The following is a 24,427-nucleotide window of genomic DNA, read 5'->3' as shown; positions in this document are numbered from 1 at the left end:
TCCTTCTTAGAGACATTTTATTTTAAAATAAGGATTATTTGTCAAGGAGGGGATTGAATTGAAGTGTCCTGACTTCTCCCTAGAGGCACCATTGCCTCTAAGGTTAAGAGATTAAAATAATTTTTAAAAATCCCTCAAAAGGACAAGACAGTTACAAATAAGACACATTTTAAAAGCATTTCATTTCAAAGACATAACGACAAGCAGATATGTTTTAGTTATTGAATAGATTCTTGAAAAGTATTTCGAAATCAAACGTGTTTTGAATTGGATCCTTAATCTTTAATATCAAGCAGATTCACATCTGGGAGCACAAAAGATTTGTTCTTTGTCACTTCTGATTCTGAGCTGCAGTCCAAATCTTCATCGTTATCGTCGTCTAAGCTGTCAGCATCGTTATAATCATCATCATCGCTGTTAGAATCATCTTCGTCTTTCCTTCCTCGTCTGCATTTTCTGGTTTTCTGATCATCATCTTCTTGGTCTGTTGTTTCCAGGTGTGAGTTTACCCTACAAGACAATGGAGAAATGGTTCAAGTATCTGTAGCATATTGATTTTTTTTTAACAAAAAGGAACATTGTGTTTTTCATTTGGCATGTCTTAATTTTAATAGTAACTCTTTGTAACATAATTAAAAATACCATTTTGAAAGGAAAATGTATGTAAAAATTGTGCTTCATGCGCTGAACACAGTTTTCCACATGTTCTGGTTCTACTCAGTGTTGCTAATAATACTACAAAAAGGTCTAAGTATGTGGCAAGAATGGCAGGGCATCTTGCAGCAAATGAGGCCAGGGACCCAATATGTGGACTCTATTCAAGGCAGATAATGCCAACTATAATTATTTCATGCAAAACCCACCCTAATGCAGACATGTCACAATATTTGGTATTCTGTCAACAATGGTTAGTTTGCATACTGACCAAAAGACACACACAAAAATAAAAAATATGTCATTTTTATACACATTCTTAGTCAAAATGAGACCTTGTCATATAAATGTATAAATGCCAGTATGGTACTTTGATTTTTCTCTTCTTGTAACTTGAATAATTTCAAAATGAGCAGAAATGAGTGGAATTGAGTTTTAACTAAAGCTCGCTTTCCCTTGTCCCGCTTTGGGGACAGCAAAAAGACACAACATAAACAACGCAGCAATTTCTGCTTAAAACCAGTTTAAAATTATCCAGATCAGTTAAAACAATTCTGATTGTTGGTGCTAGAGATGGCCTGTTTGGCACGGACGCTGCGGCGCTTGTTTCACCTTTATGAAAAAGAGTGGTTCGGCACAATGTTTCGGGGCGTGTGTCAACTAGCGCAGATCACGTAGTTGATGACGTATAAGGTGCCAAATGCATCGTTTGGTCGAACCACGGTTCAGATGTCACTTTTGTTTGGACAGTTGGGCGTGCTATTCTCTGGAAATACAAATGAATCCCGAACGTTTCCCGAAAAGTTCTTTTATTTCCCCTGTATTGGAATCAGTGTCACTTCAATTTGGTGCTGTGCAAGGAATTGTGGGATACCATTCCCTTTGCCTGTCTGGACGGATTTGGGTACAAGTGTAAGTTTTTGTCTAAATATGTTTAGTTGTAGCTGTTTTACTGTTTTGTCGAGTTATTTTGTCCTGTTATGTTTAATTCTTTCTGAGTGAGAGGGAGAGGATGATGAGTTTATTTAGCAGCCCTAGTGCAACAGTATAGTAAAAGTACTTAAGTTACAGTCTGAGTCATGATAAATAAATGCCGGATATATAGACTGAATCCACATTGTTTCATTTATTTTAATTTTATTAAAATGAGAAAATCTGCAGCCTTTAACTTAGACAAATGAGAGTTCAAGAAGTACAAGAAATTAAGATGGAAAAACATTTAATTGAATTGGAGTAATATGACATTTAGTTAGATAAATATGTACATTTGAGTTGTAAAAAGAATTTTTGAGTTAGATAGACGTAAGAAATTAGGTTGAATAAATTTACTTGTTACCAATTGAATCAATTAATCTAAGTTTTATAAGTTGTATATATATATATATATATATATATATATAGATCAAAATGTAATTGGAAATAAGATCAAAAACTCGTGTGTTTACTTTGTCCGTTATTTTTCTCCAAGCATAAACTATTTCCATTGTTGATGCAGCCGTATTACTTTTTTGATGGGCGTATAATCTTCATACGCCGTTGTTAAAATCTTAGACTCCGTCACATTGAGGTATAGCGCTCTCTTTTTTTTCTCCACGCGTTTCCATGGTTATTCCGAAAATCGGCGATCTATCGAGAATGTCTTTATGTACAAGCCGTGCACGCGCAGTAACCCAGGGTTACCAAGTCGATATCCAGTGATATCCAGTCTTTTGGAACCGACATACCCAGAGTAAGCAAGTTCAGGCGGACTTCAGCCAGAGTTCAGGGTTTAAGTCAGGGTAGTTTAAACATGCTTCCTGGAATACCCCCCAGGATCGTTTCAACTCTGTTTCTCCTAATAAGACAATACACTATGAATGTTATTTATAAGGAAAATACTTCTACCAATTTGTGATGGCAAAAAGCCATTGGAATAGTAGAGATAGCTCAGTGGAATAGTCACGGTGTCTACATCCAGAGATCCTGGGTTTTATTTTCTTCATGTGATGGGTGCTTCTCACAGAAGATGTAACTCGTTGTTTTGTTTTATGTTTTTTCATCATCATTTTCACATTGAAGTGTTGCGAGGAGCTTAGTTGAAGCATACGATATACGTCCAGTCCGCCACCAGATGCCGCTGTTCTGTGTGGTTTCAAAGCCCTGAATGGTTGGTTCCTTTTCTCGGAACAATTACATGAACCCCTAGGAAAGCTTCATGGGGCTTCAATTCCCATCCCTAGTTGTTGCTGACTGCAGCAGACCAGTGCAGGAGGCCTGCGCTCACAGGTGATGACAATCAGGCACCAATCAGACACTTAACTATCTGCACCTGCCGATAAAAGCAAGGGTTAAAAAAAAAAAGCCTTTTTGACATTGATAAAAAATAAATTCCTTGATTTCGCATACCTAACTGTGCTGCTCCTCCCAGAAATACATGTTCCTTTACAACTAAGGAACCATCTAAAAGGAAATTAAACATGTCCCCCAATATTATAAGACGTACTGCCGCAGAACACGTTTGAATTAGGGGAAAAAAACGTTTAGACACAAGCTTTCTTACCATTTGTGTTTTACAATTATGATGTTTAATACTGTGAAACACTAAAAATATCAAAAACAGCAAGTGTGTTAGTAGATTACAGTACTTTGTTTCTACTACTTGCAACACATCATTTCATCCACAAGAGAGCAGTATTACAGTAGTATTTTTATAAACTAAACAGAGATGAAAATAAAAATAAAGTCTTAAATCATCATGAAATAATACCAAAATTATAACTGATAAGCTTTTCTTTTTACCCAGTCTGTGGACAAAATAATTAAAAACTATTTGCAGATTCTTTACGCGGATTTCTATACTTACGGAATAACGATCTCCTCCTTCTTCCCGCATTTGCAGCAGATCTCCAGCTGAAGTGAACAGGGCTTACAGACAATGTGATATGCATCTTTAACCGTCTTTTGAGAACATTTGACACTGTAAAAGAGAAAAAGGCAAACAAAAAATATCACTTTTCAGCACACATTAACATGTTTTTGTGGCATATATCGAGATAATTAAGATTAAAGCTGTGTTTCTGAGTATTTATTTATTCCAGTACTTGTCAATCAGGAGCAGATGAAAAACTGTCATTTGAAAAAGCTTGTAGCTGTTGGGTACAAATGACAACCGGCAGGCCATAAGCTCCCTGCTCTGCTCCATTCCTATTAATCTACTTTTAGAAAAAATAGATCCATTAAAGTCTTTGTTATCCTCATCTGAGCTGGCATCTGGCTCAAAACCGTACAGCTGGATAGCTTCAATATTGCTCACCATTTTTGTTGAACTGCTAATGTTAGCTGTTGTGAGGAGCTGTAATAGTAATGTAGTGGGAGAGTGTGTAAACAAAGGGCTGACGGAAACTGAGTGGTGGCTTGCTCCGTGCCAACTGTTTCTTGGCCCCAACTCTGAGACAGATTTCTGATGTACTACTACCGCTCTGCAGAAACTATGTCCTAGAAAACAAAATGAGTATTTTTTTAAATTTGGCTAAAAATTGTATAAATATAAAATTATTAATTACCACTGACATGTATACTGTCATTTATACTGCCAAGAAGCTTGATCAGAATCTGGGCGATAAAATGCTTTGTTAAAGGACAGAAGAAGTAAAAAATACAAACGTGGAGAATACTTACTGTGAAACTTTTACATAGTGTACACAAATTCAAATGTAATCAGTGCCTGCACGTATTTGTTTTAAGTACCAGTTAAATTGGATACTTTGTGAAACATAGTTTAATTCATTGTTTTAATTAACTGTTGAAGTCATGGAACAGTAAAGTTGTGCAGATCCCTGAACTTTACTAAATTGAAGCTCCACAGGTAAACTTACCATTTTTTGGGCTGTGTCAGTGGCTTATATTTGCTGTATTTGACTTTCCACTCCAGAACACCTTTACAATGTTGACAAAGGCCATCATGGACTTTAGCAATTGCCTTCTGCAAGTAATAGACCAGGAACAGAAAATGGGCATTAAACTCTCTTCTTAACGAACACACACTAAACACAAAGTCACCTTAAATACGCACAAATAGACAAACAATAAGACATGTATTTCTGAGTGTTTTTCCTCCCGTTTAAAATCAGTTTAGCAACACATGACATCATCAGGCTAGTTCACGGTGCACACACCTTCACTTGGACAGTTGCACCATACTTGTCGTTTTTGAAGGCGGTGACATTTTTATGCTTCTGGGGTCGCGATCGAGATATATTTCCTTTCTGAGAACTCATTTCAATGTTATTTAAAACAATAATCTTAGCTAAACAAACACAAACCTTAGGATTTGAGGGCTAAACACATGCTAGACAAGGCGAAGAGTTCTAACCCGGAAGAAAATACAACCACGTGATTAAAACGTCATGTGGTCAAAGGAGAAGTGATGAATGTTAATTAATTATTAATAAGTTGAAAAAAGTAGTGTCAAAATATTTGATATATAGAAAATAATAAGGGAAGAACATTTTAAATACTAAAAATGTACGTGTAATCTTAATAAACAGTTTACTTGATGATGTCATCAGCTTCCCTTTCTGGGATTGGTCATGTCCATTTCAATAGTAATTTTCGATTTGCGTCAACAAATGCCACTCAACGGGATTGGAGAGCCCCGCCTATTGATTTTATTACACTATTCAATTGGTCGCCAGAGCTGTCAATCATATGTATTCCCTCCCCCAAGAAAGAAAAAACAGGACTGAAACAGATGTATCGGTAGGTAGTGGAAAGGCTTGAGAATCAGTCAGACTCCAAAGCCCATATCTTCTGATTTATTTGACTTTATTGAACATACTCATGTCAACGTTCAACCGTATAGACTTAAATATTTTGGACACTGCAGTCTTGTCATCATTCGGGACCATATGCTGACAAAACCGAGGGCAAGAAAAAAAGAAAGGAAACGGCAGTTCTCGAGGTTGCCTGCGCCGGAAGACGTCGGGCTCGGGGGCCAGCTAATAGTAACTGGAGGATATTCACACTCAACGTGACAGTGCTGACTAATTAGACGCAGAAACTGAGGATAATCTCATCTGGCGCCACGGAAAGCCGAGACAATCTCCTGGGTGGAAGAAAGAAGGCTGGTGCGAAAACCCACTACGGCGACATTTGATTGAAAACCCGCGTGAATATCTACCCACAGCCCAGAGGTAACGTTATGATCCATCGATGTTACCCTGCAAGCATTTACCGTTGGCTAATTGTCACTGCACGGTTAGAAGTTTCTGACTGTATGGAATGGAACCACACATACACAAGCACAAAGACACACGGAATTCCATAAATCCAGCACTTTTTCCTTAAATTATTGATCTATGAGTGAATTGGTTTGGCGTGGCCTCTGTTTTCTTCATGGCTGCCTGAACATGTTGGTCTCATCCTGCTTTGTTCCTTCTTTGGTATGTTTTAGCATCACTGAACTACCAGTCATGGTATGATGATCTAGTTATCACTGATTATTTTTCCCTATAATTGTTAGTGGTTACAGTTTTTTTTTTTTTTTAGTATAGGAGGCAATTAGGTGAAGTTGATATCACCTGTGAACAATTAAACCTTTTGTATTTTCAGCTTGAATGGTCCTTATTTGTGAGGTCGAATAGTAGCTGCCAATTTAAAACCGCCCGAAAACTATATGAATGGGAGGAAAAAGGAAGTCCATTACAAGAGCGTTTAAAAATAACAATGAATATCCCAAGGCCTAAAAGCAGTTGAATGAAAGCAGCTGTAAATCTACCCATGGGAACCAGAAGAGTCCTGATGAGAGACTATTTAGGTCAGTAACAAAGTGCTTTTTCCCCATTGTAGTTCTTGGAACATCCTCTTTATGACCCTGGTCTATTCACGGAGGATGTGTCCAAGATGCACCTTGGTAGTGTCTTCACAATCCACCACAATTGGGTTAGCCATCAAAGTATGATGACAACTGGAGGATAACTCTGTGATGCCACTCTGAGAGACCTACAATTTGCTACAGAGATCCTAATGGAAATACACCCCTCCACACACACACCACCACCAATCACCACCTAGGTGTGACCTTGGGGGGGGGGGGGTCAGTAGAAGTTCACTGAGGCCAGACTTGGTCCTAACATCTGACTCGATTAAGCTGGTTGGTGCTGGAACTTACAGTAGGACAAGCAGATGGAGGAGATGCTTGAATGAAAGAAGGCCAAATACCTGGAGTTGGCTGAGGCGTGCAGAGAAAGTGGCTGGAGGCCTGTTGTGAGTCAAATGGGTGGATCAGGTATTCAAGCTCCTTGAGATTGGAAGGTCGGAGAGCAAGATTCAAAGTGGCTGTGAATTAAGAGGGGATATATTTGGAGTTACACAGTTCTTGGACACAAACTGGAGCCAACTCATTAAAAACGCCCTTTGGCCCTAGTTTCTTCTCTGAGGATGTGTCCAAAGAAGCTCCTTAAAGGTGTTCTGAAGATATATTTATTGAGCATTGTAAAATGCTTAGATTGATTAATTTATAAAAGATGAGTCAGAGCTGGGTGCCATAAACATTTTACATGTTCTGGAAGAGGGTTTTTTTTTTTGACAAAGAGCAATTTCATCTTTACATGCAATGATGTTCAACAAAAGTCTAATAAATGAGCTCATCATTTTTTAATCTTCCACTTTTCTTTTTCTTGCTACACTTTGGCATGACTTGACAAGCCAGTTCCTGCCATTTAAAATTGTGTGCGCATAAAGAAGTTGTCAAACAAGGGGCCGTGAGCCAGTTTTGAGAACAACTTCAGCATTTGTATTCCTTCAGGAGGTTCTCAGCATCAGGGCTGGATGTTCCTTTAAAGAGACTCTTCTGGTGCCTGTAGCTTTGACCGTTCCAATTATTCACCCGGTTTATAATAAGGCGCCTAAGGTGGCGATCCAGGTGCAGCAAGAAACAAAAAGGCTTTGTGATAACTGTGACTGATTTTTCAGCCCTGAGGAAGACTCAGGAAAAGCACTCCTCCCCCATCAATGATATTACACAGAACTGTCTAATGGGAGCTTCACATTTTGGGAAGAGGTTTGATGGTGTTTTTATTTTTATTTTTAACAGCAATCTATTTTTTATTTTTTTGTTTAGCATCGTCCTCCTGAAAGTCTCTGCCCAACAATTTAACATTTGTTTACTGCAGAAAGGAAGTGTCACTTTACTGTTTGGAGAAGTCTGTTCTATTTACATGTTTTTGTGATCTGTCTGAACAGGAATATGCTGTCATGGTTGTATGTCAATGTTCACTTTATTTCACAAATGTAATCTATTTCAATATCTGTCTCTCTTTCTTGCAGACTTTTAAGGATGAACCATTTGTCCTTTAGCGAGCTATGCTGCCTGTTCTGCTGTCCGCCGTGCCCCAGCAAAATCGCCTCCAAACTGGCCTTTTTGCCTCCAGAGCCAACCTACACCCTCATGTGTGATGACAGTGGCAGCAGATGGACCCTGCATCTCTCAGAGCGAGCTGACTGGCAATACTCGTCCCGGGAAAAGGACGCCATCGAGTGCTTTATGACACGCACCTCAAGAGGGAACCGCATTGCTTGCATGTTTGTCCGCTGCTCACCTAATGCCCGCTACACTTTACTGTTCTCTCATGGGAATGCGGTGGACTTGGGACAGATGAGCAGTTTCTACATTGGCCTGGGTTCACGCATCAACTGCAACATCTTTTCTTACGACTATTCTGGCTATGGAGCCAGTTCTGGAAAACCGTCAGAGAAGAACCTGTATGCAGATGTGGAAGCTGCATGGCATGCACTTAGGTCAAGGTAAGGAGAGGTACAGAAACGAATATGAAACTTGGGGTGTATTCAGACTGGAAAAATCCATTGATCTGGACTGAGTCACGATTGAGTCCTGAACCTTCCATTTGGTCTGTAATCAGACTGCCTTTCAACCGGACATTTGTGTTTCAACCAAAGCTCGTAAACAAAACTACGTGACTAAAGATCTTGTCAGACATTGACCAGAAATTATGAGTGCGGGTAAAAGCAATAAGAAAGAGAATAATGAAGGTCCTACGCTATGCAATCCTTGTCAAAATGGTTTACTTATTCAAACGCAGCAATTTTGAATGTCTGTATCAAGGTTGGGTACAAAACCTTTTACTTTAGTACGACAGAGGCATGATGCAAGGTGCTTACTGAACAGATTAAGTGTTTATGACATAGTCGGGTAAACAGTACGAGAAGTAATGTGTACTAAGTTTCAATACAACCAAATTATGAGTTGCTTTACTTCATTGCTGCCCTGCTGTTTACATCCCATAATGTCCGGCTACGGTGGCTGTTTGGTTAAATTGTTCGGAGCCTATGAAGATGGAGTAAACTGAGAGAACTGAAGCTGAAGTTTGTTTGGAAACGAACCGAGATCACCGCAAAAGATGGGTCAGAGAGCAGTTCCTGATCCTGTAACGGGGTCCGCTTTGGTCTATTCAGGCTGAAAATTTGTTGCAGATTATCAGGGGAAACAAACTGGTTCACTTTAAGAAGACTAGACGTGTCTGGAAAAAAACGGTTTAAATTTAAAGGTAACTTAAAAAAAACATTTGGGATTTTAAAAAAAAGTGTTTAAAAATATTAAAATCGATTTTATATAAAATGAAAGGATAAGACAATGCAGAGCGCTGCAGGAGCTTGGAAGAACTTTTTTTAAATGAGCTTGGATATTATGAATTGAAGTCAGTGATAATTGTTTTGTTTAAAAAAATTTTTTTTGAGACAAAGGCGCAGCAAATTTTGATTTGATATACCGATTCCCTGCATACACTTCTTCCCATCGACGATAGCAGACACTGAGCAGTGTTCTGTGGCTCCAATTTGACATCAAACTAGCTTATTTTGTCCTTCATGTTGGTGAAAATGGTTGAGAATTTAAGTTTCCAATAGAAGGAAAAAGCCATTAAGGGGCCTACATCATTATTTTATTTATTTGTATTTATTTTTTTGAAACATGAGTTGTTTTCGCGAGCTCATTTTACTACCAGGAAGTCAGACGACTTGATCTCTGAGGCACTGGCTTTCGCTCCGTTTGGGTGCTGCCCATTTCGTGGCTTATCCTGGAGCTGGCCTCTGCGGCGTGCCTGCATTTCTCCCACAAAAACAAACAACATTTGAACTGTTTCAAAGATGGTCAATGCTAGAATGACCGCATTTTACCGATTACCGCTAGCTCAGCGGAAAAAGTGTGTTTTAGCCTGGGGGCGGTGCTGGTAGTGCAGGCTCCTCCTGGAAGGGGCTGTTCTCACCGTTTTTACATATAGATGTGAGAACCCACTCGTTTTCGTGGATTGTGAGCGGCTGGTCTTCACTCAACAGGGTTTTAGAGGAATACTCAGAAATGTGTGAATGGATCAAAAATTCCGCTTTGGGGTTGTTTTTTTTGTGAGGAAGGAAGATTATGATACACTTATAAGATCAGAAAAGTTGATTTTGCACGATATACGTCTTCTAAGTCAGAGGCTTAAATGAGTGGATGAGAATTCTTTTCCCCTAAAATAATTTATTTTTAAAAAAATATTTGAAATGGTGAAATCAGCAATATGAGATTAATCTTAAGTTTTTTCTTTGAGAACTTAATAAACCTGTATTTATAGAAGATTTGTTCTGTTTTAACATAGTATTATAGATTTTATAAATTAAATATTGGGACTTAAAAAATGTTTTTAAACATAGTTAGACTCTACAATATTTATCGTGTATTTCTGGAGAAGTGCTTTTGGTGTGGCTTGGTGTGTGTGTTTGGATTTATGGTTAAAGTTCTCATATTTCCATTTTTGCAGACTGTAGTTTGGAAAATGCTGGATTCCATTTAAGTTTCTCTACTCGGAAAATAAAAGCTGAAGATAATAACCCTGAGAAATGCATTGCTTGCAGACTGGTACTTTTTTTATTTTTAAAAATGTGGCGTCTTTGATAATACAGAAAAATTAAAAAAACGTTGCTAGAAAACTCTAGATACCAAGAAAAGCAGAGCACCTAAAGGGTGTGGTTGTACTAATTTAGACACCTTATGAAAAAGACGAGGGTGTTTACACCTGAAAGGGAGAATTTTTTTTTTTCTTCTGTTCATTGAACAAAGACAAAAAAAAGTCTTGCATTTTTAAATGAATTGACGGAGAACAAAATGAGACTGAAAGGGTTTACTTACAGAAGCTAAAAATGGGCATGTGACAAATGTTTTGCTGATTGCTCGCACAGTTGATCTGGTGTTTGTTATTAACCAAGATGTAGAACTAACATGGTTTCAGTCCTTGAGTAACTGCTGCTGCACTGCCAACAAAAGTGCTCTGTTCCCATGCTGCTGACATTTGGAGTAAGTTGCTTACAGCATTTTCCAAGAATGAGTGTGCCTGTGTAAATAAAAAGCTTTTGCATACGGAAGCTGGCAAGTTAAACGGGAATCTCAAACATAAAGACTTTGTATATAATAACATGACCTATTACTGTGACAACGAACCTGTTTATCAGGTGCATACCCAACATGCACACACTTTGAAGGTATCATCTGCTGATGGCACTTGAATGAGTATTTAAGGTTGTTTTGCCTACTGATGTTCCCAAATTTTACTTAAAATGCTAATCTTTTTTGTTTGTTAAAGAATAGTTGGAATAGAATTTGATCCAACCCCTGATGGGATGTGCCAAAAGGTGAACAAAGAAACAAACCTTAAACTTAAACGAAAGGGAAATGGATACCAAGCCAGCCTAGCCACTAAAATCTTATCCTGCTGTAATTTCTTGAGCTACTGAACTTTTACACTTTATCAGATGAGCCCATAAGCTCACTGATGTAATTGCACTTGATAGAATAGAGATACGTTTCACAAAAACATCTCTGTTTTCTGCATGACTTAAATCAGCTGCTTGTCAGTAGAAACAGAAGAAATACGGAGCCTATAGTTCCACATACTTTGTCAAATGACTGAGCTTTTTATTCCTCTGGGGGAAATGACTCTATGATCGGTTGGGACTTTTTGTTTTTTGAAAACAAGGAAACAGGAGCATCAATGTTTTATAGGCACATGGTTGGCAGAAGCATTAGACTAAGTTTTTTGTTCTTGCAGCAAAAAAAAAAAAAAAATCTGTTAAATGACTTCAGAAGACTGATCACTATAGGCTTTGAACTTGTCTAGACTGGATACAAGGAATGTTTTTTTTTTTTTAAAGTCACAATATTCTGAGAGACTCTTTAATACCTCTTCACCTTGGTTGTTTATGGTTGTTATTACCGTAGATTTTTTTTCCTACTTTTAAAAGAACAATTTACTCCTTTTAATTGGAAGAAAAATACACCAAAATGTAAATCAGGTATTGCTAATATTATTATTATTATCATTATTATTACTATTACTCTCTCTTTTCTATCCATCTCACAAATGTCATTACCAAATAGATCTACTTCTCAATTACAAACTTGGATGCCACTTTTTTTAGTAAAATAGAGATAATGATTCTGTTAGTCATTGGAATTTGCACACGGGTCACGGTGTCAATTAAAGTTATGGCCAACAATGCTCACCAACGGCTTGTTTTATGGCCTATGTTATAGGCAGTTGTAAGGGAAGAGCATGTAATGAGGCGTTTGAAAGATGTTTTAAAAATGGATATATTACATGTTCGTCTTGTAGTCATATTTTTCTATATCAGACAAGTATTTCTGTAAAGAGTGTTGTCAAAATGTCCGTATTACCCACACTCATGTCCTCTACTACTAAGAGGTGTCGGTCTTCTGTCTGTCTTATCAGTTCAATTTAAATGAAGTTTGAATGTTTGGATTTGCTTGTGTTGACATTCATTTAAATTTTAGTTCCAAAACCTTCTGAACGTTTCAACTATGCTTTGTAAAAAAGGTCAGTGACAGTTTTACTGTCGAGGCTAAAATGTAAAAATAAATACAACTTTTTTTTTTTTAAATTTGTGGCAAGCCAACATTTATATTTTCACGACACATACTTTGCACTATGATTGACTGTGATTAGTCTTTACAGGGGAATTTATTTCCATTTAAAGATTTTAATACTGACTCATTAAATCTTTATCGATTGGTCTTTGTTTATTTTAATTTGCTGTTTTGCTGCATACTTTTGCAAAACTGTTTCCAATGTTGTGAGACTGTTTTTTTGCAAGATTATTGGTAACAACAGCAATAGTTATGTGAGAGGGCACAAAACAAAGCAAGAAATTTAACATTTTCTATTAGACCTGTGAGATTTGTTGCAGATTTTTGTGATGGAATTGTATGTGGATTGCTGGCTCTGGTTATAAAACTAAACTTGAGACATGTTTGAATTAAATGAGTATACAGGACTTTATCAGTGATACTTTGCTGTTGCTGGTAGTCATGAGACAAGCTGTTCACACCTTCATTCTCCTCAGCGTTCACGTCAGAGGCCGCCACCTGTCACTTTGCTGACAACGTAACCAGTAACAAAGAAAAACACCCTGTGTAGTTCACTCGCAGCGAGCACAGCACTCCCTACACCTGAGCAGGGAGTGCTGCAGGGTGCACTCATTGGATGAGTCAGAAGTCTTAGTCAGTCACTCACAAGACCTGCTACATCATTATAGTTTCTTGTTACATTTTATAGAAGAAATGTAGTCATTTCTTAGAATTGCTGGTATCTGGTATTTCAGTGAGTTTTTTGAATTTCAGAGCTGTGGTAAAAGATGATGTACTCATATTTAGTGAGCTGATTGAATTTTAACATTTTCTATGCAGTACTCAAATATTGATTCCTCTACTTTGGACATTGAACGTGATACTTCAATAGTTAACCATAGTAAGCTACTCGGAAACTACTTATTTTGAACTTATAAAACTTTTCAGCTTGACGTTTGGGCAGTGTCTTTGAACTTGCTCCTGAACTATCAAAATGGGTTTAGTTGACCTTGTGTGTTTGTCAGTTAAAAATGACAAAAAATACACAGTGAGGAAAAGGCATGCCACCAGTATGTTCAGCTAGTATTAGGGCTGCATGCTATGAGGAAAACTCGCGACATTCGATATTGGTGATTAATATTGCGATAACGATATAATTTGCAGTATATAAACAAATAGCAAAACAACGAAAAACATTATTTCCATTTCACTGCAACAGTTTAAAAATTATACTCCAAATGAACCTTGTCGACATAGGAGCAGGGCTCCAGACTAACTTTTTTCACTAGGAGCACAGTGGCCCCTAACTGAAAATTTTAGGGGCACAACCAGAAAATTTAGGGGCGCACACCGTAAATCAACATGCTAACCAAATCTATTAATTTCCACTGTATTACTAATAAATACTTTAATAATAGATGCAGAAATTAAAATGTGATGTTTCAAATTCAGTGTCACATTTTATTCTGCACTTTTGAAGATGCAGGTAAACTGACAAAAGCATCGCTGTCATGACAGTACAAATAAGTAAAGAAAACGGATGGAAATTTATCTTTGTGACACCAAATAGGTGCAGCCAGGATGCACAACAAGCGTGTTTGAGATCACCCAGGTGAACTCAACGCTGCGCAGATCACCTGGTGGGTGACATATATTTTTGTTTTTGCTCCAACATCACCTGTCAATCATCACAAAAATATCGGGAGAAAGGGGTGGGAGCAAGGCGCCAACCTACCCGGACACAGCTGGAAACTGAACTGACTGAAAGCTGCCCTACAGACTACAAAACAATGCATTATGGGACATGTGTCCTGATGGTTTTTGTAGTGGAGTGATTAATTAAAATAATTAAAAATACCAATTCATTAAAAAAGGCTACATACATCACAAAACATTAAAATAATCATAAAATATATAATAACACAGATCACACTAAGGGGGAGAAGAATATTAAAACTAAATTGAATGTTAAGGACAACTCCATCTTCCTGTCCTCCTTTAGTCTCGCTGCAGATTCGCCTTCATCTCACAGCCCCCCCCCCCCCCCCCCACCCCACCCCACCCCCGCCCAAACGATCCAGGCGAGCCGCCGGTTCATCTCAAACACGTCTATCGTTTGATTTTCCCCACGTATTTTCAGTGTGTCTAAAACGAATGTTGTTTTTGCTCGAGCGTGTTTAAAGTTCAAGCCCCGTTAGCTGTCACGCATGTAGGTGTGGGACATTCTCCTCAGCTGACCCGACTCCCGCGGGACGGGGGCGGTGTGCTGCCGTAACCCGTTTGATGCGCCGCCGTAACCGTCACCAAAACCTAAACCTTCCTCCGGGACTGTGCGGCCCAGAGAAAAGTTCAGCACGGACTGCATACACTAGCCGCAGGTGGGAAGAACGAATCAATAGTTCGCTTATTCATAGCTCAGACGCACATATCAGGTTGTGATGATTCCTTCCCACAGATGTTTACGCGCGCTCGATTATCTCTAGGCCCCTCCCCCTCCACGCATTTAGCCACTCACAGTGGCTTTCCCTATTCTTCTCACACGCAGTGGCCGCCTCACAGACGGGCATCACGCGAGTGTGTGCTCGTGTTTAATGAATATGTGCGCGAGTGTGTGTGTCTGCCTGCGTGCGTGTGCGCTCGCGTCTCATTGATTATTTCATTGACGTGCCCCTTCAACGTTTGATGTATAAAAAAATACGAAGGGTGGGGGAGGCAAATTTACTGGTCGCACATGTGCGACTGGATGTAAAATTCAGTCGCACACTCTCAAATTTTGGTCGCAAAATGCGACCATATGGTCGCAGTCTGGAGCCCTGCATAGGAGGCAAAAATCAAACATAAAAAAGGCTCATATGATTGATCAACAACGTAAACGGGTCCTTGCGATTGGTTAAATGCATAAAGGGATTTATTTCATTTGTTCAATATTTCAAGCTGCCATGAGTTTGTTTTAGCACATTTAAGGTAACCATTTATTGCGATTTTTCGCCGTCTTTTGCGTTATGAATATTGCACAGCTGAATGTCGCGATAACTATAAATTTGCGGTATATTGTGCAGGCCTAGCTAGTATAATATTAAGTGGTGGCCTATAGCAACAACTTTGGCTTGATCCTTCAGAGAGAAATTCCCTCGTTGTTGGCAGTAAAATTAAATCTAACAAAAGGTTGAGTCTTGGTGAATATTCACAGTATTCTAGTTCAAAATGTTATCTATTCTTCCTGGCATCAAACATTTGGAGGTAGAGTGGAGCTTTTCCAGTACTATTGATTTGTTTCTTGAATTGAGTGGAAGTCTACACAGCTGCTGTTTTGTCAGTGGGGTGTGATCTATTGTCTGACAGAGCACAATGGGATGACCTGATCTGAAAAGACTCCATCCGCCTCTCATGCTCTTCAATTCCCACTCCAATCATCTTTTGATTTACCGTTAAACTGTTCCAAGTGGTCTTTTAATTTTTAGGTCATTTTTGGCAAAATCAAAAATTCCCCTCTGAGTTGTGGGTGGGACTGTTGGTGCGAAGTAACTGTTCCCCCACTTCCTTTCATTTATTTATTATTCCAGCTGGCTTGCAGCCCCTCACAACGCCAACCTAACATTACTGGGGCAACAGAAATGGTGAGTGATATTGGAGCTATCCAGCCTTACAGCCCTGAGCCAGATGCCAGCTCAGATGAGGAAAACTAAGACATAAACTGATCTATTTGTCTGCAAGTGGATGCATCGGAATAGAGTGGGGCAGGGCCTGCTGATTGTAATTTGTATGTATAACGACAAACTTTTTTTTTCAATGGCAATGTTTTTGTCTGCTTCTAGATTCTCAACAATTTCAGTAAAGAAATATTCAGTCACTCAATTTTAATCTTAATTTTCTTTGTATATGCCCTACAGCATATGAAAAATGCAAAAATAAAACATGTTAAAAACACCAAAAACATGATCTTTAACAATCGATGACATGCCAGCTTATTTTAGTTATGCCAAAAAAAAATTGAAAGTGTAAAATGGAGCATTCTGTCTAAAGCTCTAAGTATCACAAAGTAAGTTTGTAATTTGTTTCAAAAATATCAATTTCTATCAATGTTTCAAAGATTTTTACTCATTAACTGATGGTTTTTCTTTCATGTTAAAGTAGTAAGGGGTGATGTTTATAGAGATACCAAGGTTTAGAGGAGGCTCTACCAAAGGTAGTACTGAAGGGTAATGAGTTCATTCCACAACGGTGAAAGATTTGATAACGCCTCAATTTCATCTGGAAGGGGAATCTAAAGGCAGCATTTAAACCATGCTTTATTAACTATGTGCCTCATGAAGTCAAAGACGAGTTGCTAATTCTAGAATTGACAATAGACATTGGGTATAAAGAGATAAAGTATGTTTGTTTCCACTGCCTTGTTGTCCTGTAGCTGGGTAATCGGTGGTTTCTGTACAGCCTCTTTATTGATATTGCATAACATTTGTTTAAAGACATCAGTGAGGAATGTATATCCTCTGATTGGTCTGGTTGCAGTGGGCTGATAAAGTTAGATCATTTACTGCACCCTTCTAAGATAAAGGTATCTTTGAAGACTTTGCTGGGTCCAGAAAGATTGATATTAAAATGGTAGAAGTGAAAATAATACTTAAATCTTTTCTTTGCTGGTAATATTCAGAATATGACTAACCAGTGTTACGAGTTCTTTAATCAGAAGGATTTAGAATTTTCATCATTAGTAGGTGTAAGACTTTTTGGTGTCATAACAAACAGGGTTCCTACATTGCAAATTCCTGCAGCTGTTGATCCTCCTGAAGTGTTGGTACATAGTTACATAATGTCTCACTGGACTTGATGGCAACTTCAGATTTTAACCTTTAAGATGGACCAAGAGTGTTTTATCATTATGATTCAGAAGGGTTAGTTTATCCTACATTTTTCAATTATTGATTAGTTACTGCAGGTCATGGAAAAATGGACTACATATTGTTTAGGGTCTTCTTAAAATCTAAGATGCTTGTTATTCATAATGAACTTCAAACTGTGATGACACATTACATCTATGTGGGTTTTAAATACCCTTTAACAATGTCAAAAAATATATTTTAATAGTGTTTAGTAGATTCACAAGTTATTGTCACGCCTTAAGGCCCGTACACACCGGGACGAATATTCGCCAGGCGTTATTCGCCAGCGTTTTTCGCCACGTTTTTTGTGTTCACACCCAGGCGATTTTCGCTGACGATGAGTGGAGTGAACATGCAATTTCATTCCCTGACATTAGATGGCGCTTAATGTAAAACCGAAATACTCCTGTACACAAGGTGGCGCTGCGCAACTTTACGCTTCTTAAAGTCGCTTTTCACTCAGAAGAAGAGAGCAAGTATTTACACGCTTGTCAGAATCAAACAAAGAAAACATGAATATTTCAAGCACCAGTAGCTCCAACTGGTGCTTGGTTCGGGGATGTTTTAGAATGTCCGTCATTATTGCTTCGCGGCTGTGTAGACGCTACTTGGCGTCTATCTTCTTCGCTGGTATGTGTGCTCAGCAAGGCAGTTTTGTTTGAGCGCCCCCAAGTTGTGTTTTACTGTAACTTCAGAAGCTCCAGACACGTGAGCAAAAGCGCCGTTCTCATTGGTCGAGTAGATTTCGACGCGACGCGTCGAAAAAAAAAAACGAACCCGAGGCGTTTTTTTTTTTTGACGCTTTAACGCCTGGCGTTTTTTCGCGTCGGTGTGCACACTCTCATTGGGGCCCTTTGTTTAGTCACGAGGCGTTAAACGTCGGCGAAAATCGCCGGCGAAATTCGTCCCGGTGTGAACAGGCCTTTAGACATATAAAAAGGTGCTCAATCTGTATTTTAATCTTCACAAAGAAAAATAGTTTTTCATTTTTCAAATTAATTTTTTTTTGTTTTGGTCCTTACTGGTTCTGGCACAAAATGTATTAATACAAAATGCTATCATTTTTATAGTCTGGCACTCTTTTAAATTGTGTGCATCTTTTTTATTTGGTTTTTTATTCTCTATTTCTTTTAGTTGGCCACATTGTCACTATTGATGTCGTTCAAATGTTTTAGTCTATTAAATTATCATCAGGAGATAAATTCTTTCTGTTTCTTCTTTATCGTAGTTTATCTGGTTTATTCTGAGACTCTAAACATGAACTGACCTAATGTGGCTAAACCATTATTCACCTTTTCCTCTCCTTTTTTTCTTTTCTTTGCTAGCGTTGGTCTATTCAAAGCGAGACGCAAAAGCAGGAGCCTGGCCATTCTGTCATGGGGTTATAGAGGGGTTTCATCCATCAATTTTTTTTTTTCTCATTTTATTGAATGCCTGTTTTTTTTCATATTCCCTCTCCTGATTAAATAAGTGGGTTCACTCAGCTGATGGATCAGCTGAAGACCTTTCTATAGTGATTTACTTCATCTTATGGATTTAGATTGAAGATGACATCAGTAATTATTAACTTTGAAGTGAGGGTTTTTTTGTTAAAGTTAAGTATTTAACAAACCTGACAATTTGGCATAATTGACATTTTTTTATTTGAGTAAAAATATTTCAACATGGCAAACTCAATATGTCTATTGTAAATTTGAGGGGATTGTTTTTCTGCGGCAGCTGCATCACATGCATAAACATTACTGTGTTCCATAGCTGAAGTAGGCTTTCATTGCACAAAATCCTAATAGTATTTAGCAAACATCCCATTAGGGAGTTCACCATCCTCTTCTCTGTTGGATTTCTGATAATGTGCCAGTATTTTCACCACTACTTTCTGCTCTTTCTGAAGACAAATGCACTTCAGCATTAAACTGTTCCTGTATTTCTGCCAAGTACTGTGTGAAAGCTAGACTGAATACATTTCCATGCTTCATCTGAATTATAAGGGGTCTTGCGGTTAAGTTAGGATGATGATACAGATGGTAATGTTGGTTCATAATCAATAACACAGGTTTGCACAGTGTGTCTGGGTAAAGCTGCTGGGATGGCTTAAGGCTGAGTAATATCAGTTCAACAGTGATGCAGTGTTCTCAGACTCTGTTCTAAGTCGTCAGCTGACTGGTAGCGAGTCACGTTAACCATAATCAGCTGTGGAATGTCTTCCACTGCTTTCATTTCCACAATCGCATTATATTCCTTCCCCTTAAACCAGTATCACTGTGGCGTTGGCCTTTTTTCTCTCGTTTTCCTATATACAGTCATGGGACTTCAGTGGATCTCTGTCTTTTTTTTTTTTTTTTTTGGTCAGATGCAAGACAATGAATCTGAACCAGTATCACTAAACCCTGCTTTGGATTTGTTTGTGGGCTGTTATTCCAAGAGCTTGTTGGATATGATGATGATGATCGCAAAATGTAAACCGAAAGATGATTTTTTTTTTTTTTTCAAAGATTTTTTTCCCTTCAGGAACTAAAAGACAAAGTTCTGCCGTCTTCCTCTTCTCATACAGTCATTTGAAGGTGCTCAATCACTGAACCACTGTGTTTTTGCTGATCATAAGGTATCAGTTTTCCTGTTGGCAAACTACCTTGTGTTTGGTTATAAGGCAACAAACAAATGAGAGGCTGGAGGGAGAATAATTGGCAGTTTGTATGGTATGAGATGCATAAACAGCCGTTAAATCTCTAGACTAAAATCAAGTTTTGTTGATTCCCCAATTTTTTTTTTAAACTCTTAATAAATGTGCTGTTTCTCTGCTAATATGGACTTAAGTAAAGGGAATATCTGTCTATATCTGCCAAGTACTTGTAAATATGCAACAAAAGACAACATCAAACAGTGATCCTCTCTCACAGATATGGCATCCGCCCAGAGAACGTGATCGTGTATGGACAAAGCATTGGCACTGTCCCCTCTGTGGATCTAGCATCCCGGTACGAGAGCGCCGCAGTCGTCCTCCATTCCCCGCTCACCTCTGGCATGAGAGTGGCTTTCCCTGACACCAAGAAGACCTACTGCTTTGATGCTTTTCCAAAGTGAGTGAACTGTCTAGCCTCTAGACAAATGAACTGTGTGTGAAAACCAGCTACTCTCATTGTACTGTCTATTTGTGTTGTTTTGCAAAGTTTAAAGTATGCCCTTATTCATGAAAAACACAACATTGCCCTAAAATATTTGAAAGAAAGGATTTGAATGTGGTACTTCAAACAAGATATATTTGTGGTTTAAAAAAAAGAAAAAAGAATTGTGGCTCATTCTCTGCTAGTTAATGGAATTTTTAGTCTTCTACATTTTCTTGTTAATAATTAAAGACATCTAAATTTAATCTTTCTTTTTCCTGCCTCGTTGTTTCCCTTTTTGTCTCTTATTCCAAAGCATTGACAAGATTTCCAAGGTCACATCACCAGTCCTTGTGATCCATGGTACAGAGGATGAGGTCATTGACTTCTCCCACGGCCTAGCTCTTTACGAACGCTGCCAGCGCCCAGTGGAGCCGCTCTGGGTTGAAGGAGCCGGACACAATGATGTGGAGCTGTATGGACAGTACCTGGAGAGACTCAAACAGTTTGTGGCTCATGAGCTCGTCAACTTGTAGTGGTTGGATATGAGAAGAAATGCAGGAAGAGTTCAAGATTAAGGATGGACATGGGGGGGTGACTTTTTTTTTCCTACTAAATGGTGGAGGAGGAGTTGGTGTTTGTCTGTGTAGAACTGATTTCAAAGGTGAATAAGAGCTGACTTGCTTCCTTGTCACACCAGTTTTCTTCTGGACCTGCCTGTCATCTGCTCCACACCCCACAGCTATTAATCCATTAAAGACCATCTTTTTTTTTTGTTTTTTTTACTTTTTTCTTTATGCTGATATGTGCAAGATGTTTAATATTTTGAGCTCCTTTTGGGGTGATTTTCTTTTTCTTTTCTTCCTGCTGCCTTTTTGAGAAGGATATGATGTACATTTGCATGCGATTAAGCTCTAGGGAGCTCATGAGGCTCCAGGAAACGGCCTTTCTGCAGACTACTTGGTTAGACAAACTGAAGTTTTGATTCAGCTTTGATTCTGCACACTTTTTTCCCCCTTTTTTTGACATCTATTTATACTAATTTTTAGTACAAAAATGCACACGTGTCTTGTTGCAGGAGAGCTGTTTAAGGCAGACTGAAACATTACTTAGCTGTGCCAGTGTTGCCAAATGTTTGTTATATCAGACATGCACACGAAGAAGTGCACTTTAACAATTGACATCTAAAAATATCGTCAAAGCTGTGTTGGGTCTACTCATTGTCAACATCTCTGTTTAGATTGTAAGTGTTACCTTCTGAAAGACTCTAAGGCTCCTGTAAAGACTTAACTATAAAGCCAGTAGAGTGTGGGTTTTCCCCTTAGACTGTTGAATAATCACCAGTTATTCTTGACATATTGTTGTAGAAATATTATCAGTGCACTGTAGTTGATGAACTGTCAGAAAATGCTGGGCACTTTTGCAGATGAAATATCTGACCCAATCAAATACAAGTATTTATGTAGGCATAGTGACAATTATTAAACCCTGTCTTATATCATTTTTACTTTCAGTCTAAAATATGAAGTAAAATCATCAATGTAACCATCATAAAAATGATCATCATGAATCCGACCTTTGTTGATGTCATTGATGAGATAAAAAGCAATTCTACTGTGGCAGCCATCTTGGAAAGAATAAAAACCCTTGATGCCAAACACGATGAGTGATCTTTAGGATCGCCTCTCATTTCAACTCAACTTTCAGCTCAGCTGTTTAAACAAATGTCAGTAATATTTGGAGTCATTTTATCTCTGTGTATTTGAACTGCAAAAGGAATTGGGTTTAGCTAGAGCCAACAGACCAGTGAGATGTATCCCTGAGCGCCTCAGAACTTTACTTTTTTTATACCCTTAACAGTTTTTTCAATAAGATGATGCATGTTTGTACCTCTGTATATTCAAGGAAAGAGAAAAAGTGGTTATACCAACTGTCCATGCTCCGAAATGTCAAATAATGACTTCCAGCTTATAAAATTATAGAATGTTATCGAAAATATCAATTTCCTGCTAATTTTATTATTTTTTAGTACCTTTAAAACTAACTTGCACCTGTGTCCACATAAAATGAAATACTTTAATACAAGTCGGCTGGTGCTGCTAAAAACCATTTCTGTTGTGCTGATTTGAAATAAGGAAAAATGCATTGCTGCTGATCTGGAGATCAAGAACAGGATTGGTAATTCCTGGTAACTCAGGTGATTGCTAGAAACTCTTTTGCCTTACATTTAAGTTATTCCTCAGTTATTAATGTTTTGACTTAAATATACACATAAACACTTTCATGATGAATAATTGTTTACAGGCTTTAAAAAACTCTTTTGGTTGAACAATTTGTCTCCTCTAAGGCTTATATCTCCAGTTATTTAGAACACACTTTGTACTGGCCACATCCAGTGTCATTTCAGATGGCTTTTATAGCATTATGCATTATGAAAGAACTATGTAATACAGCGTATCTCTAACCAACAAAAAATAAATAAAAATTGTATTGACAAACTGTTCAATTTGTGACAAATTTATTTTTGTTAGGATAAATCATACATGTATAAGAAAAAAGTTCATCCCAACATGGAAAAAGATTTGTACAAAGTTATTTCAAAGTGTTTTTTAAATTAATACATTAATACAGCTTTAAATGTCCCGTGACTTTGCCATAAACCAGATGATTCCATTTTATTCTTGTTTGTACCTTGCTTGCTGGGGGTTGAAATGCCCATCAGGTTAGGAAAGAGGGGGATAAGAATTCATATTCAATCATTTAATCCATTAAACAGCAGAAAACATTGAGTATTGTTTATTATTATCCTAATGTACTCTGTGAAAGTGTATTTTAGGAAAAATACACTCTTTCATCCCATATTTCATTCCTGTGGAATCATGTATTCCCCCCCCCCCCCCCCCCCCCGAGTTGAAGAGTTTACATTTAAAAAAAGACATGTTTGAGTCTGAGGTCAAGAGGTCACTTCTGTTGGTTCTATGAACGTTCATCACCAGGAAGGATGAAGCCATGACACGAAAGGTTGTGGGAAAGGACTCTTTGAAAACCACCCTGTGACTGGCACAAAATACAAGCTTGGCAAGTCAGTCATTTCTTTTTCTGCTCAGTTCTGTACTCATAGATGATATTCCATTTTACACCACCAGATGGAACTGTAGCTTGGATTTTTTTTTTCTTCATTGACTGTAAATACAAACTATGGACGTTTTTATTTTTAAGCATAAAAAGGGAAAGTCGTCAGTGGTAGCCTTTAGAATGACCTGCTAACGTTTTTTTTATTCTGAGAAACAATGGGTGATATTTCATCAATACAATGAATTTTATTAGATAATTTCTCTAAATATTGTGAACATTTACCTGTTAGTTTGTCTGCTCCTTGTTTTTACCATTTGTGCAGACAGGGTCACAAACCTTGCTTATTTTTTTCCCCACCTGATTTTTTTTTTTTTTTTTTTTAGAAGTTACAGTAATTTTACAAACATTTTAAAGATGCTTTTCAAGGGTTTTATTTCTAAAGGCTAAACTGATATACCAGTACTATTATTAGTAGTATTATTAATAACACATTTATTTAAATCACCAATTGACTAAACATGTTTTGTCTAACTAAAGAAGTAGGGACACATTTTTTTTTAAATTAAAACCAGCAAGGAAAACATGTTTCAGTGAACTAAAAAGGGAAAGAATAGTTTCAGAATAATTTTGAAATGCACAATACAAGACTTCAGCCATGAGGGTAAAGCATTGCAAATTTAGTGCTCCTGATATCAGTTACATAATTCATAATGCATGGTTAAAATTGTGCATATAGTAAGTATGCAGTTTATTAGTGGTCCCCGTCAGTCAGATAGGCTGTGAGTAACAATATGTTCAAAACTGTGATTAAAAAGGGGAAATTT

General features: G+C 37.9%; 2 protein-coding genes across 3 annotated transcripts; one reads left to right on the top strand and one right to left on the bottom strand.

Annotated features, from left to right (window-relative positions):
- Positions 1-5,032, bottom strand: c9h9orf85 (chromosome 9 C9orf85 homolog). The gene is made up of 4 exons (XM_004072473.3): positions 4,809-5,032; positions 4,509-4,615; positions 3,497-3,610; positions 1-510 (listed from the first exon to the last, which is right to left on the bottom strand). The coding sequence occupies exons 1-4, from the start codon at positions 4,908-4,910 to the stop codon at positions 276-278; spliced, it is 558 nt and encodes a 185-aa protein (XP_004072521.1). The 5' UTR covers positions 4,911-5,032; the 3' UTR covers positions 1-275.
- Positions 5,033-5,346: 314 nt separating this feature from the next.
- Positions 5,347-23,034, top strand: abhd17b (abhydrolase domain containing 17B). 2 transcript variants are annotated; one of them, XM_004072472.4, is made up of 4 exons: positions 5,347-5,825; positions 7,960-8,436; positions 20,325-20,504; positions 20,845-23,034. In XM_004072472.4, the coding sequence occupies exons 2-4, from the start codon at positions 7,970-7,972 to the stop codon at positions 21,062-21,064; spliced, it is 867 nt and encodes a 288-aa protein (XP_004072520.1). In that variant the 5' UTR covers positions 5,347-5,825; positions 7,960-7,969; the 3' UTR covers positions 21,065-23,034. The 2 variants fall into 2 exon arrangements, with proteins under 2 accessions (XP_004072520.1, XP_020561690.1); XM_020706031.2 differs by lacking the exon at positions 5,347-5,825 and adding an exon at positions 6,312-6,448.
- Positions 23,035-24,427: the final 1,393 nt, after the last annotated feature.

The sequence above is a fragment of the Oryzias latipes genome, chromosome 9 (genome assembly GCF_002234675.1).
Source record: "Oryzias latipes chromosome 9, ASM223467v1".
Classification (NCBI taxonomy): Eukaryota; Metazoa; Chordata; class Actinopteri; order Beloniformes; family Adrianichthyidae; genus Oryzias; species Oryzias latipes.
Note: the sequence above shows the minus strand (reverse complement) of the source record. Positions and strands in the feature narration are given on the sequence as shown.

Bases quoted from the DNA above. Each gene is read 5' to 3' on its own strand.
- abhd17b (XM_004072472.4), top strand. From the start codon at position 7,970: ATGAACCATTTGTCCTTTAGCGAGCTATGCTGCCTGTTCTGCTGTCCG. The intron at 8,437-20,324 runs GTAAGGAGAGGT...CCTCTCTCACAG, and splicing joins TGGCATGCACTTAGGTCAAG to ATATGGCATCCGCCCAGAGA. The intron at 20,505-20,844 runs GTGAGTGAACTG...CTTATTCCAAAG, and splicing joins TGCTTTGATGCTTTTCCAAA to CATTGACAAGATTTCCAAGG.
- c9h9orf85 (XM_004072473.3), bottom strand. From the start codon at position 4,910: ATGAGTTCTCAGAAAGGAAATATATCTCGATCGCGACCCCAGAAGCAT. The intron at 4,616-4,808 runs GTGTGTGCACCG...TATTACTTGCAG, and splicing joins GTGCAACTGTCCAAGTGAAG to AAGGCAATTGCTAAAGTCCA. The intron at 511-3,496 runs GTAAGTATAGAA...ATTGTCTTGTAG, and splicing joins AAGGAGGAGATCGTTATTCC to GGTAAACTCACACCTGGAAA.